This window comes from Bos mutus, chromosome 2 (genome assembly GCF_027580195.1).
Source record: "Bos mutus isolate GX-2022 chromosome 2, NWIPB_WYAK_1.1, whole genome shotgun sequence".
Lineage (NCBI taxonomy): Eukaryota > Metazoa > Chordata > Mammalia > Artiodactyla > Bovidae > Bos > Bos mutus.
The window spans coordinates 105694847-105710716 of NC_091618.1; the positions used below are offsets into that span (position 1 = coordinate 105694847).

Here is a 15870-nt window from a genome sequence, read left to right on the forward strand (position 1 = left end):
TCCCTCACCTTATAAATAAAAAAATCTTAATTATCACAAATTACTATAAATAAAATTAGCTGGCTGTTATCTGTCAGTTTGTACAAAAAAAGAGAAAATATGTATGCACACATACAGATTATTGGCTTACCCCGCATCTGAGCTATTGCCACACAGTAGTGCATCTGAAAAACCCTCCAGAAAATAATGATATCCTGTTTGGGAAAAAAAAAGTCACACGATGAACATTTGCATGACACTGCAAAATAAGATTAAGATCTGATTCTACTTTTTAAGTTTGTAGTTTTAAATACATAATATAATTTATTCCAAGGCAGAACTATTACTCCCTCTAAATATTAGCTATTATATCAAGGGGACTGGATGCTTACGTAAGAGTAGAAGACATTTGTTCTTTGTGAAGGTAAAACAAGCGATAATCACAGGAACTAACATAACATTTTTAAAAGTAACAGTGTTTTTCTACCCTCCTCATGAAAAATAAAAATTTCATTCTCTACAAATAGATAAGAATGATAGGGATTTCTTTGCTTTCTCAAGACTGCCACATACTTCAAAAGAAAGGAATTTTAGCTTTTCTGAACAGTAGTCTATATTTTTTAACACTTTATAAATGACTAATAAATTATTATTCTACCAATTTATAAAATATGTCATAGGTAACATAAAAGATGCATAAACCATGTCAATTATTAAAATAAGTGAAATTTAAAAATAATCTTAAATACTAAAGCTAAAATAATTATTATAGGTGAATATTTTATTAACTCTAAGTTTTCTGTCTCTGGGCAAAGTCCTTAGATTCTTTCAATATCCTGTTGAAATGTCAACTCTTCATGAACTATTCCTTGATATCTCCTACTTTCTTCCAATGAAGATAGGCAGAATTAAGAACTCTCACTATGCTACCAGAAACACATATACCCATTATTATTACATTCACTGTCTTGTGTTGTAATTATTTGTTTACAACTCCTTGAAAAATGAATCATCGGTTATTTCCATATTATTTGGGAATACATAGTATTTGGACATAGTAGCCTTTCAACAGGGCTTTCCTTGTGCCTCAGCTGGTAAAGAATCCAACTGCAACGCAGGAGACCTGGGTTCAATCCCTGGATTGGGAAGATCTCCTGGAGAAGGGAAAGGCTACCCACTCCAGTAATCTGGCCTGGAGAATTTGATGGACTGTATATTCCTTGGGGTTGCAAAGAGTTGAACATGAATGAGCAACTTAACCTTCACTTCATTCCAGCCTTTCAATAAAGTTTACTGAATGAATAAGTAAAGGGATGACAAAAATTGAAACACATGAAATTAAAGAGTCGTTTTGTAAAAAGAACAATTTAGGATTTTATAAGAAAAAATATTTTCTAGATGTTAAATTTTCTGAAAAATTTATTCTATGTAGTTTTGTAAGAGATACAAAGATGCATAATAAAATATTTTAATTCCCCATGTCATCTCTGAACATAAGAAAACAAAGGTATAATTTCTTAACTTGTAATTAAAATTAAACAATGTGAAAGAAATATGACATTTTCTGGAAAAATTTTTGATACTAGGTATTTATAAGGGAAGTTTTGTCCATTAAACTCAGTGATCTAGAAGTTTAATCTGAATAAAATATAACTCAAGCATAATGTTTATCTTTGATTTTAATAAATTAGATTTTCTATCACTTTCAAAAACAAACCATTTTATCTATAGGTGCATTTAGTTTAAAATACTCTTTTTTCAACAAATGGAATATTATTAGAAAAAATGATAAGACAGATTTTTAGGGCTGAAATAGCCTCAGATATTCTTAACTTCCTTTATTTTCAATGTAAGAAGATGGAGTTCAATACATTTTCCTTAAAGTGAATAAATCATAAGTGACACCCTCATAACCAGTTTCTTGATTAAAAAGAAAAACAGATTTCAGGGAGTTGGTGACATCAGTGAACTGATGGGCATCATATGAAATGAATAAGAGACGTTTCATGTGTTCCTCTTACATGTATTTTTCTCATCATTTGTCTTAATGTAGCAATTTATAATTATTTGCAAATTACTTGTTGGCATGTCAATAATATCATGGAAGAGTTCATCTGTATCAATCAAGGTATATTCCAGATTTACAACTATAAGAGACCCATTATTTTTTTAATTTTATTTTATTTTTAAACTTTACAATATTGCATTAGTTTTGGCAAATATCGAAATAGTTTTTTTATTATGCTATCTTTACTTTCAGTTCAATTCCGTTCAGTTGCTCAGCTGTGTCCAACTCTTTGTGACCCCATGCTGCAGCACGCCAGGCCTCACTGTCCAAAGCCAACTCCTGGAATTTACTCAAACTCATGTCCACTGAGTCAGTGATGCCATCCAATGATCTCATCCTCTGTCATCCCCTTCTCCTTCTGCCTTCAATCTTTCCCAGCATCAGGGTCTTTTCCAGTGAGTCAGTTCTTCTCATCAGGAGGCCAAAGTATTGGAGTTTCAGTTCAGCATCAGTCCTTGAATGAATATTCAGGACTGATTTCCTTTAGGATGGACTGGTTGGATCTCTTTGTAGTCCAAGGGACTCTCAAGAGTCTTCTCCAACACCACAGTTCAAAAGCATCAATTTTTAGGTGCCCAACTTTCCTTATAGTCCAACTCTCACATCCATACATGACCACTGGAAAAACCAGTAGCTCTGACTAAAAAAAAATCTAGCTTTGACTAGACAGACCTTTGTTGGCAAAGTAATGTGTTGGTCATAGCTTTTCTTTCAAGGAGCAAGTGTCTTTTAATTTCATGGCTGCAGTCAACATCTGCAGTGATTCTGGAGCCCCCCAAAATAAAGTCAGACACTGTTTCCACTGTTTCCCCATCCATTTGCCATGAAGTGATGGGACCGGATGCCATGATCTTAGTTTTCTGAATGTTGAGTTTTAAACCAACTTTTTCATTCTCCTCTTTCACCTTCATAAGAGGCTCTTTAGTTCTTCTTCACTTTCAGTCATAAGGGTGATGTCATCTGTGTATCTGAAGTTATTGATATTCCAATGTTGATTTCAGCTTGTGTTTCATCTAGTCCAGTATTTCTCATAATATACTCTGCATATACAGCCTTGACATATTCCTTTCCCAATTGGGAACCAGTCTGTTGTTCCATTTCCAGTTCTGTTGCTTCCTGAGCTACATACAGATTTCTCAGGAGGCAGGTCAGGTGGTTGGGTATTAACATCTCTGGTTCCTCTGACTTTTCTAAATCCAGCTTGAACATCTGGAAGTTCATGGTTCATGTACTGTTGAAGCCTGGCTTGGAGAATTTTCAGCATTAATTTGCTAGCGTGTGAGATGAGTGCAATTGTGTGGTAGTTTGAGCATTCTTTGGCATTGCTTTTCTTTGGGAATGGAATGAAAACTGACCTGTTCCTGTCCTGTGGCCACTGCTGAGTTTTCCAAATTTGCTGGCATATTGAGTGCAACATTTTAACAGCATCATCTTTGAGGATTTGAAATAGCTCTACTGGAATTCCATCACCTCCACTAGGTTTGTTCCTAAGGCCCACTTGACTTAGGACTCCAGGATGTCTGGATGTCCTGGTTCTAGGTGAGTGATCATACCATCCTGATTATCTGGGTCATTAAGATCTTTTTGTATAGTTCTTCTGTGCATTCTTGCCACCTCTTCTTAATACCTTCTGCTTCTGTTAGGTCCAAACCATTTTTGTCTTTTATTGTGCCCATCTTTGCATGAAATGTTTCCTTGGTATCTCTAATTTTCTTGAAGAGATCTCTAGTCTTTCCTATTTTATTGTTTTCCTCTATTTCTTTGTTGTGATCACTGAGGAAGGCTTTCTTATCTCTCCTTGCTATTCTTTGGAACTCTGCATTCAAATGGGTATATCTTTCCTTTATTCCTTTGCCTTTTGCTTCTCTTCTTTACATAGCTATTTTTAAGGCCTCCTCAGACAACCATTTTGCCTTTTTGCATTTCTTTTTCTTGGGGATGGTCTTGATCACTGTCTCCTGTACTATGTCATGAACCTCCATCCTATCAGACACTCTATCAGATCTAATCCCTTGAATCTATTTGTCACTTCCACTGTATAATCATAAGTGACTTGATTTAGGTCATACCTGAACGGTCTAGGGGTTTTCCCTACTTTTTTCAATTTAAGTCTGAATTTGGCAATAAGGAGTTCATGATCTGAGCTACAGTCAGCTCCTGGTCTAGAGCTCTCCATTTTTGGCTGCAAAAAATACAATCAATCTGATTTTGGTATTGACCATCTGGTGATGACCATATGTAGAGTCTTCCCTTGTGTTGTTGGAAGAGGGTGTTTGCTAAGACCAGTGCATTCTCTTGGCAAAACTCTATTAGCTTTTGCCCTGCTTCATTCTGTACTCCAAGGCCAAATTTGCCTGTTACTCCAGGTGTTTCTTGACTTGCTACTTTTGCATTCTAGTCCCCTATAATGAAAAAGACATCTTTTTGTTGTTGTTAGTTCTAGAAGGTCTTGTAGGTCTTCATAGAACCATTCAACTTCAGCTTCTTCAGCATTACACTCAGGGCATAGACTTGATTACCGTGATATTGAATGGTTTGCCTGAAACAGAGATCATTCTGTCATTTTTGAGATTGCATACAAGTACTGCATTTCGGACACTTTTGTTGACAATAATGGCTCCTCCATTTCTTCTAAGGGATTCTTGCCCACAGTACTAGATATAACTAAGATAGCATTTTTTTTTAAGAATTATCAAATCACCAGTAAGTTAACCTTTAAGACTAATTCTACTTGTTTCACATAATCATTACTAAGACTTTCTTTCTTCTTTGATTTTTTTCCCCTAAGTATTACTCATCTCCTTAAAATAATAAAGATACAGCTATATTTATGCACCTGTAGAGTCTTAGTTTTATATATTTAATATTTTTCTTTAAAAAGATGTTCTCTTTTCCCATGAATCATGGTCTTTTTCTCTGCTTTTGAAATGTTGCTACTGGCAGATACTAAAATTATACAACAAAAAAATTTTGCTTATTTTTATTGTTACTTTCAAAAGAGAAAGGATACTGGGCCATTTATTTTTTCATCCTTCTATACTAGAATATTTAAACATTTGCATATTTTGTCTAAACTCTTGAAATAAAGGTAAACTGATTCCAATATCTTTACAGATTTTTGACATCTTAAACTTCTCTCTCCTAAAGGTTTACTGATTCTCATTTCCTTCTTTTTGATGGAATACTACTTAAAATTCTCATTTTACAATTGTAAAAACTATTTATCTTTAGGTCTTCACTTGATTTCTATAAAATAACAATAAAAGTTACCTATTAAACTATAAGTACCCTGGAACCATGTGCCATCACCATTATTTTCCTGGAATCCTGTGCAGTTTCTGGTACATAAAATGCATTCTAAAATTGGTATTTAATAAGTTATATTTGCATAATACTTTTGAGTTAACAAAGGGCCTTCAAATATTTTATTTGATTGCCTCAAATGAGACAATGTATAGCTTCATACCTTGATGAGAAGAATGTACAGAAACCCAGTATCCTATGAAAATTTCTTTCTTGCTGAATTTTTCAGTCTCTCATCAGATGATGTGACAGAAAGTGGCATTTAAGAGTTATAATTAGAATATTTATCACTCAAACAATTAAATTTATGTGCAAACCATTATAAGGCAATAAAGATACCACAGCCTGTTACACAATCATTTAAAAATTTTTCCATGCCTATATGGAAAGAAGATCAGCAATGAAAAAAATAAACCTACATAATAGCAATTCTTACTTGAATCTTGAATATACGACTTCCAGTCAAACTCATTTCGCGTTTCGTTTACAAATGTGCCATTGTAATTCTTGGTTATGTTCTTCTCTACAGTGTGCTCCTCCAGGGAAGCGTTGGTGGGAGGCCACTGCACACATTTATTCCGCAGGTTGCCCATAAAGAGCTGCAGCCCAATCAGGGCGAACACACTCAAACAGAACACAGTTAGGATCATGACATCTGAGAGCTTTTTCACAGACTGGATCAGGGCCCCCACGATGGTTTTCAGACCTGAAAGAAGGAAGGTTATTACTATGAAGACTTAGAATGTCTGAAGTAAGAAAAGCTTCACACAATTTTCTTGAAAACATAGATTCCATAAGTATGTTTGAAAATGACTGCAATTAATGGTAAAGGGAAAGCAACACTTCATGGAAGGTTGAAGTGCTAATGAAAATAAACTTTGGAAACGTAACGATCTGAACGATGAAATGAAAATCCATATCCCATTACATTTGGATAAAATAGCTGGAAGTTCATGGTCTTCACAAGGCCTATATGAAGAAAAATACCTTGTATTTCTCTGGTTTGCTAATGAAACTTGCCCTGTACTTTCATTAGGGACAGTGGTCAGTTTTATGACAAGTTACCAGAATAAAAATATTTTCAAATTCCTATTTATAAGTAGGAAAGATTTTGCTATAAAACTGGAGGCAGTTTGGAGTATAATTGCACTTTAAGATAAGAAAGGCTTGGGGAGTTTTCTGGCAGTTTAGTGGTTAGGATTTGCTACTTTTCCTACCATGGTCCAAGTTCAAAGCCTCCTTGGGTAACTAAGATCCCCCAAGCCACACAGCATGGCTTAAAAGATAATAAATCCTCCAGCAGACCCATGCTACTCTTTACTATCTTATTTCCTTGTCTTTTTAAACAATATTAAGATTCACATTGTACAGACATTGTCATCAATGCCTAAAATTAACAAGAAATTACAGACCAGTACATTTGACAGGGAACAAATCTTTAGTACAACTGACGTGGAAGAAAAAACCCAGGACTTATTTAAGTGCAAATCACATAGACTGTATAATACAGTGTCTCATGCAAGAAAGTATTGAACTCCAAGACTGATGAAAAATATAAAAACATAAACATTTATGTTCAAATAATAAGAATTATTTTCTGGGTAACACTCATTTTTTTTATTATTATGATTTAAATTATTATGATCCCCAATTTTATGTAACGCTGAGTGTTAAGAAAAGAGACTGTTATTGAAAAATCATGACAGCTGAGCCTCAGTGTTTAACCCTCACCTGGAATGACTGAAATTGTTTTCAGCGCTCGGAGAACTCTGAATGTTCTCAATGCGGAGACATTGCCCAGGTCCACAAACTCTGTCACATATCTGAAATAGGGAGTTCACACACAAACACAATAACAGGATACAAAGAAAGAGCCATAGGTACAAGAAGCCTTATGCTTTGCACTGACCACTTCTTACCTGGAATTACAGAAATAGTTTTCAAAGCTCTCAAGACTCTGAAAGTGTGAACAGCTGAAAAATTGCCTAGGCTTACAAATTCTGTTACATACCTGTAGAATTAAATTAGAGTTATTCAAGAATTAAGTAGCATTTATATTATTTGCTTGGGTCTTTTATAAAGCCCTTCTTCGTGATTTTGAATGATAATTTTGTCAGTAACAATTTAGAAGTTAGGGTCCATCACTATGGTTTTCTTTACTTACATCATTTAAGGCCATGAAGTGGATGTAAATTTCTTAAGTACACAATCCTTTTGTCATTGCAGAAAGCAGTACAATCAATATGGGTAATTTAGGAGAATTAAGTAAAAGGACAATAATTCTTGGCTATAGTTTTAGGCAGAAAGAGAAGAAGAACTAAAGAGCCTCTTGATTAAAGTCAAAGAGGAGAGTGAAAAAGTTGACTTAAAACTCAACATTCAAAAAATAAAGACCATGACATCCGGTCCCATCACTTCATGGCAGATAGATGGGGAAACTATGGAAACAGTGAGAGATTTTATTTTGGAGGGCTCCAAAATCACTGCAAATGGTGATTGTAGCCATGAAATTAAAAGATGCTTGCTCCTTGGAAGAAAAGCTAAGACCAACCTAGATAGCATATTAAAAAGCAGAGACATTACTTTGCCAACAAAGGTCCATCTAGTCAAAGCTATGGTTTTTCCAGTAGTCATGTATGGATGAGAGAGTTGGACCATAAAGAAAGCTGAGCGTCAAAGAATTGATGCTTTTGTACTGTGGTGTTGAAGAAGAGTCTTGAGAGTTCCTTGGACTGCAAGGAGATCCAACCAGTCAATCCTAAAGGAAATCCGTCTTGAACATTTATTGGATGGACTGATGCTGAAACTGAAAACTCCAATACTTTGGCCACTTGATGCAAAGAACTAACTCACTGGAAAAGACCCTGATGCTGGGAAAGACTGAAGGGCAGGAGCAGAAAGGGATGACAGAGGATGAGATGGTTGGATGGCATCACCAACTCAATGTACGTTGAGTCTGAGCAAGTTCCAGGAGTTGGTGATGGACAGGGAGGCCTGGCGTGCTGCAGTCCATGGGGTCACAAAGGGTCAGACATGACTAAGTGATTGAACTGAACTAATAGTCTTAGGCCTTCAGTTTTTAAAAAATATATGAAATCATCCAAGAGAAATTCAGGCAGACTGACTTACTGCCTATCCATATGTGATCAGGATTTTTTGGTGTAACTCTTAAGTGAAAGCTAGGAAAATTAAGAACAATGTTTTATGGGGGCCCAATGATCACTCTTGCCATTCCTGTTATTTTAGCCTCAAGAAACAATAGCCCCTCAAAAATGCTTTCTTTTGAGCCATGGCCAGAGGGGACGGTGAAGAATCAGCTCATCTTGAATAGATATGGAATTTAGATGAGACAGGCAGCATTTGGAGCCTTGAGAATATCAGCTCCATTTCTCCTCTGCTCATCTTCCCACATCCTTATGCCTGTAAGAGGCCAAGTAAACCAGCTGCTGAAGAATGAGGGTGAACCACATTGGTCCATCTTCCTCTACATTCTAATTTCATCTAGTGCACAGCGGCCTTCTGTTATTTTTCTGGGTTTCTTCTTTCTTGGGGAAGTTTATCACTAGACCAAAAAAAAAAAAAAAACAGACTGCAGAAGTTGTGTTGTGTGCATTACTGAATTTATCTGGTTGGGAAATAAGGATAAGAAGGTTTATATAAAGAAAATGATGAGGAAAATTAGGAGGGGAAAGAAGGAGAGGAAGAAAGGAAAGGATCAAGTGAGAAATAGGAAGAGTCAGAGAGTATGCTTGTTTGTAAGCCTTAATTGTGCATTTGTTGATGACATAACCATTTAATAGCAAATATATATTAAGAACCTTATGTTTTTCTATTAGTTTGTTATGTCAAAATGTTTTGATGTTTATTTTCTATTATTCTACCTAAGAAACTGGGGAGAGTGCATGACGTGGGTAAGGTCAATGGACATTTGCAGGGCCAGTAGAGGGTTTTTTGGTTGTAATTTTTAAAAACATTTTCACAGATGTATTATAAATACACTTTTGCTTCCATATTAGTGTGTGTGTGTATATGTGTGAATGTGTGTGTGTACTGTTGAAACAGCAGCATGTATAAAATTTGCTGACAATGTTTGTTATGTGTGAACATTATAATTTCAATTACTGCAAAGCCTTTATGCCAAAGTGAAATGCCTCTTTGACCTCTGTTGCACTAAATTAAAATCCAGAGCTTAAATGTATAAATCACACAGAAACATTCTACAGTTAAAGCAAGCTTATTCTTTAAAAGCATGAACACTTGTAGAAGCCAAAATATATCCTATTTTGAAGCTTCCAAGAAAAACACTTACGCAAATGTAATGACAGTGAAGTCGAGCCAGTTCCATGGGTCTCGAAGGAAAGTAAAATCTTCTAAACAGAAGCCCCTTGCAATAATTTTTATAAGTGATTCAAAAGTATATATTCCTGTGAAGGTGTACCTGAAGACAAGTATCCAAAAAGAATGAATAATCACTTTCTTTCATGACATATCAATTTCTTAACACTCTCTCATTATGTTAATAACAAACATTTAAAAAGGAATCATGCAGGTTAAAATTATTTTCATGGAAATAAAACATAGTCTGAAATTTAAATTCAACTCCTTAACGCACACAGAGTTGTTTTTAAATTGCCCTAAGGGTAGAGTGAGAAATACATACTGTATAAAGTGTATCTGAAATGTCTTAGTATTGACACAAATGAATAGAGCCTCCTGAGAATTATCCAGTACATTCACATGATGGAGTAGCTGATCAATAATATTGTGGAAGCATAAAATTATTTTCCTTAGAAAGTAAAATGCTTAATTTCAATCATGTTTTATGACTGAGGGAACATGGACAAATTAGTAAGTCTTAAGTTTTCCTCTTTTTTCAAGATAAGCTAACTTAGTTGGGAAAAGAATTTTGTTCATGCCAAATGGATAATTCTAGGGTCATCAGAGGTGAAAATCTAATTTTGAATAAAATATTGAGACAGATTGGAAATCCAAAATTTAAATGACTTAGTCAGTTTAAATGAGAAGAAATTTATAGATTTCCAACTAGAAACTTAGATGTTTTCATCTTCATCTCAGAAGTTGGATAATGAAATCACAGAAACAAGGATGACTTGAGACCTGTGGGCCTCACACATTAGTATTAATACTTAAGCAATCCTTTGTATATAATTTTTTTTTTAATTTCCTTCAGAATCTCTGGGCTTTCCTAGTGGCTCAGCTGGGAAACAATCCACCTGCAATGCAGAAGATCTGGGTTCGATCCCTGGGTTGGGAAGATCCCCTGGAGAAGGGAAAGTCTCCCCACTCCAGTATTCTGGCCTGGAGAATTTGATAGCCTGTATAGTCCATGGGGTTGAAAAGAGTTGGACACGATTGAGCGACTTTCACTTCTTCAGAAACTCTATCTTTTTATTGGTTCTAACCTGGAAGTGTCCAGGAAGGGAAAAGGCCCTTAGAATACCCCCATGGTTGTTGTTTTAAGGGTCAGAAGCCACAGAGCAATAGTGGTCACCACGCCAGCCATGAGAACAGCCCCAGCAGCACTTACCACATATCTGGCCTCGCTGTCCTCAAAGTATCCCAGAAGAGTCCATTAGAACAGTTAGCAATGCACTTGGTTTCTGAAAATGCTACTCTTTTATTTCAGTATGCGTGTGTGTGTGTGGGTGTTAGTTGCTCAGTTGTGTCCAACTCTTTGTGACCCCATAGACTATAACCCTCCAGGTTCCTCCGCCCATAGAATTCTCCAGGCAAGAATACAGGAGTGTATTGCCTTTTCCTTCTCCAGGGGATCGTTCCAATCCAGGGATTAAAACCTGGTCTCCTGCATTGCAGGCAGATTCTTTACTGTCTGAGTGACTAGGGAGGCTCAGTTAGCAGAGCCCTCAGTTTATTAAATATTCAAGTTTGAAAATCCCAAATTTCGGGATTTTTTTCCCAGCAGATATTTTGGTTGACCACATTTGAAACCAATATGGGCCTGGCACAGAGTGGCTGTGCCTGATGGAAGTGTAAACTTGGTGAGGCTTCATAGTATGTTTTTAGGGCATGTGGAAGACTCACTGAATTAATCTGGAAGTTAACTGGAACCAAGGTCTACCACATTGGTTCCTTTCTGTGATAACTTTCACCATATTTGCTCTGGCCACTGTATATCCTAAAGGAAGAGTGATGAGTGTGCAAGAATGATGGGCTTCTGGTCACCACCAAGTACACATGGAGAGATATTAAATCCTAAATACATATATATAGACATAGATATACATCTCTATGTCTATGCAACAATACACACACACACACACACACACACTTATACATACTCACATAGGTGGCTTATAAGTTGAACTTACTCTACATTCTTTGTCCAGTCGGGAGGGTTACTCATTGTCATAAACACACAGTTTGTCAAAATAGTGCACATAATTAGCATGCTGAATAATGTAGGTTATTGTTAAGGAACACACAGAAGAAAACCCAAACCCATGTATTATATTATATAAAACTAACATTGAAAAGCTCAACCTGCAGTTTGGCCAGGAATCAGTGACGAACATACTGTGGGCAAATCATCTAATCTCTTTAAATTTCATTTTTCTCATCCTTAAATTTATATAATAACACTACTCTCACAGAGTAGTTGTATAGATTGAATGAGATAATGTACGAGAAAGCTTTATAAAAGTATAAAGTGTGGTTTTTGCTACTATTATTAAATCAATCTATTTATTCCCAGAAGACCTTATTGGGAAAACTGTGGGCATTCTGGAACTGCATAGCTTTTGAGCAAAGTTGATTTAAATAAACTAATTTAGTTGATTAAAATAGTGAATTGCTGAGGAAGGCACATCCTGGCAGAATTATAATTTCTTAAACACATGTGATACAATATGGATGAATATATTATAGTACGGTGTTAAATGTCAGGTCGCTTTATTTCAAATGTTTGTAAACATATAGCAGCATTGGATAAGATTGAAAGTGAATATTTCAAAGTCATGCCTTAGCATGATAAAATTCAACATAAAGGTGATCTTAGCAACATGAAAATGACTCGGGTAAGTCACTCAACCTCTCTGTGCCACTGAACTTTCTAGTGTCTCCACTGAATTTTACGCAGTGGAGCTAATCAGATGTGGAACTCATCAATTTGAGGTACAGATTAAATGGGATAATATGTGTGAGTTATTGGAATAGGTCTGGTTAGTAGCTATGATCTAAATGTTAGTGAAACAAATGACTAGGACCTAACAGAATTATGGAGCTGAAAGGGACCTTGAAAAACAACTGTTTAATTCCTGTATTTTAGAAATTAGAGAAATAAAGCTAAAACTTTAGAGAAATTAGATAACTTGGCCAAGGAGTAAAACACAGATTTCTTGCATTCATATCTAACATTCAACAACAGTCAACAGCCAAAGCAAAAATTTTCCATAAGAGAAAAAGAAAGTTTTCATCAAATGACCACACGATGGCACTAGGAACGCAAACTAGGATAAAGAAACCTCCATAAATGTCAAAGCTCGGGACATGTAAAAGTTACGTTTCAAATCTTTGAAATTCACTAATACCATACTTATACCATAAGGAATCTCTTGTTATCAGTTTAAAAATAGAGTGGAATGTTAAGTTTTTTTCTACTTAGAAGTAGATGATAGTTATACCAGTAATGGTATAGAAGATAGAGCAGATGATAATTATAGATGATAAGTAGATGATAATTATACCAGTAATTCTATATTTATTATTGCCAAAGCCGTCAAATGAGACATAATCAGAAGTGAAGGCTTTTGGCCAAGGAGTAGGAACAGATAAATTTAGTTGCAGAGTCCTTTTTTTTTTTTTTTTTAACACCAGTGAGAATCACAAAGCTAAATCCCTGAAGACCTTTTGGAAATACAATCCCTGCATCTTTCATTAACTTTCAGAGTCTTTACTAAGCAATCAGTTTTGCACGGCAGAGTCATAATTCAATGACTTCTATTTGAAATTCAGCCAGTGATCCAGTACTTCCTTCACGAATTTCATTAGGAAAGTTCAAAAACTAGCTACATATTGGCCAGAGCCCCCTGATCGTCTCCAGTGGAAATTATGCTTAAAGGTTAACTCTAAGGTACACTAAAATGCTTTATATTATAGATATGGTTATACTTGGCTCTGGATATAGGTTTGGTTTTCTTACTATTATATCAGGATTCCATGCAAATTCCAGAAAGTCACAAACTTTATACAATATTGTAAAAATAAGTCTGTTTTACACTAGATTTGTAGGATGAGTAATTTTAGAAAGAGATATATAATGTTAGAATTTGATATATAAAAGACTGAAATATACATATAGTGTGTATATATAATAGTAAAGACTGTAAATTTCAGTAACATTAATGTAATAAATTTTAAGAAAATGCTTATATGACAAAAGGAAATACAAAATGAAAATGATAAAAACCACAGAATATGACATTTCCCAACTTAATCTTACATTTAGCTACAAAGCACTTATAGATTATGTACAAATAGCTAATATCGATCACTTGAAAAGGATATGAATGTACCAAAATCTTAATAGCTATTTTCCTAAGAGGATTGAAGGGAGTTAAAATGTACAGGGCAGAGGTGGCACTGAACCGGAAGATGGCCTTCCCTTTATTCAATACTATAAAAGTCTGTAAGATAGGAACACAACACAGAAGTATAAAGTATCAACCATTTAAACTCTATTACCCACCTTCTGTTATTTGTCAACATGAGTTATTCCAGTGTTGCAACTTTTTGATGTGTACCATAAGGACAAACTGTTCCAGGCTCTCTTAACTAGAAACAATATCCAGTGATATCACTTACCTTTGACTTGATACTGCAGTTTTATTGTTTATAAGATAGTTAGCCAAAATAATTTATTTTCTTTCTTAGTATTTTAAATATCTAAGTTAAATGAAAGTCTCAAAAGGGTTCACATTTCATTCTACAGATCCTTAAGACACTGCAGTTCTTTTACAGTGATTTCAGCTTTCTCATTTTGATTACCTTGAAAATTAATGACGTAGAACGCAAATCATTTAATAAAACTAATACTTTTTGAAATATTCTTTTACCATTTCTCCTGATAAAAAATCACTCTGTTTATAATAGGAAATAAAAACAGCCACCACTAAACCCACTCTTGGGTTAGATGGATGTAAACCAGTGATTGATTTCTGGAGGCCAAGTTCCCTGGAGAATATCTGCTGACTAGAGTACTAAATTCTGTATTTGGATTTCTGAGTTAGCTGACACATTGAATTCCAGTCCCAACTGATTGCCTATTTCATGTAGTGCTTTGTTAGCATAGAGGAAAAGATCAAAGACCCTGAAAAATCCAGGATGCATGGATGTGAATGGAATTGGCATTCAAAATTTAGCCATATTTGAGCACAATTAACGGTATGTAGACAAAACAACAACAAACAAAGCAGCAATGTACAACCCTGTATCAAGGATTCTTACTCATTGTTTCTTAGGACCTTTATATATGTTCAAATAGCCTGGGGGTGATGAAAGGAAGCCTATTTCTCTAGGAAAGCCTATTTCTTTATGAAGAACATATCTTGGGAAGGGAACTACAAATCTTTTAAATTTAAATTCACCCATTCTTTCAAAAATTCTACCCCCTTCTAAGATGCATAGATGGAAGCCAGCATTACTACATAGCAAGCATTAACCTTATGCTTACTTTCTAGTAAGAATCTTTGACAAGTGTTTATTCTGTACGTTTAGTCTTCAGGTATTCACAGATTTCTCAACTCTTTTTCCCTCTATTTTCAGGGTTTTCTAAATGCAAGCAATCATTCCAAAATATTTACTGATATATTGTTTGAAACTAGCACTTCCTGGCTGGTATGGGTACAAGTGCCCTAAATGAGAGCTTTGAACCTGGTCCAACCAGTGCTTGTCTCCAACTTTTTCCTGATCTGCAACATGACACTGAGAGTAAGTATTCAGAAATGTGTCTGACAAACTAATTTTACATCTGTTGCATCTAAAAATAAAACAGAAGAGTGTATTTTGTGGGTCTGTTTTTTCAATTTTCTGAAGATTAATTTTATTGTATTTTATAGACTAGCCACCTCATCTTCACAATAGAGAGTTTGAGAAGCATTGCTCTACATGGAACTTTGACTCCATGTTTCCACTTTCATCTCTGATGGACTATGAGTCAAGAATACAAAGAAAACTGTATCATCATATCCATTTGTAAGAGGTAAGAGTTTCACACGTGCTTACTGGAGGAGCAATCACCTGTGTCTATAGTACTTTGTGCCTTTTTCTCTGATTCGTTCAGTGCCCCTGTCCCTAAATGACATTGTGATATCATCATACAAAGTGCACAGACTTGTGCAATGCAAATGCTTTTGCCCTAGGGAGTACACACGTGCAAGGACACAGCAAGGCCCTGAGTGAGCTAATTCGGGACCAAATATGGTCCACCTTGCAAACCTCTTGCCTATGCTTCCTCTCCCCAGAATTATGCTGAGTAAACCCTA

General features: G+C 35.3%; 1 protein-coding gene across 1 annotated transcript in view; it reads right to left on the reverse strand.

Annotated features, from left to right (window-relative positions):
• The window catches only part of SCN1A (sodium voltage-gated channel alpha subunit 1), a 96223-nt gene that overhangs the window by 63046 nt on the left and 17307 nt on the right, over positions 1-15870 (reverse strand). The window contains exons 2-7 of the mRNA XM_070357846.1: positions 13895-14013; positions 11701-11790; positions 9660-9788; positions 7082-7173; positions 5787-6056; positions 131-194 (exon numbers count right to left, since the gene is read on the reverse strand). Coding sequence (XP_070213947.1) covers positions 131-194; positions 5787-6056; positions 7082-7173; positions 9660-9788; positions 11701-11790; positions 13895-14013 — 764 coding nt within the window. The remainder of the gene's footprint in view (positions 1-130; positions 195-5786; positions 6057-7081; positions 7174-9659; positions 9789-11700; positions 11791-13894; positions 14014-15870) is intronic.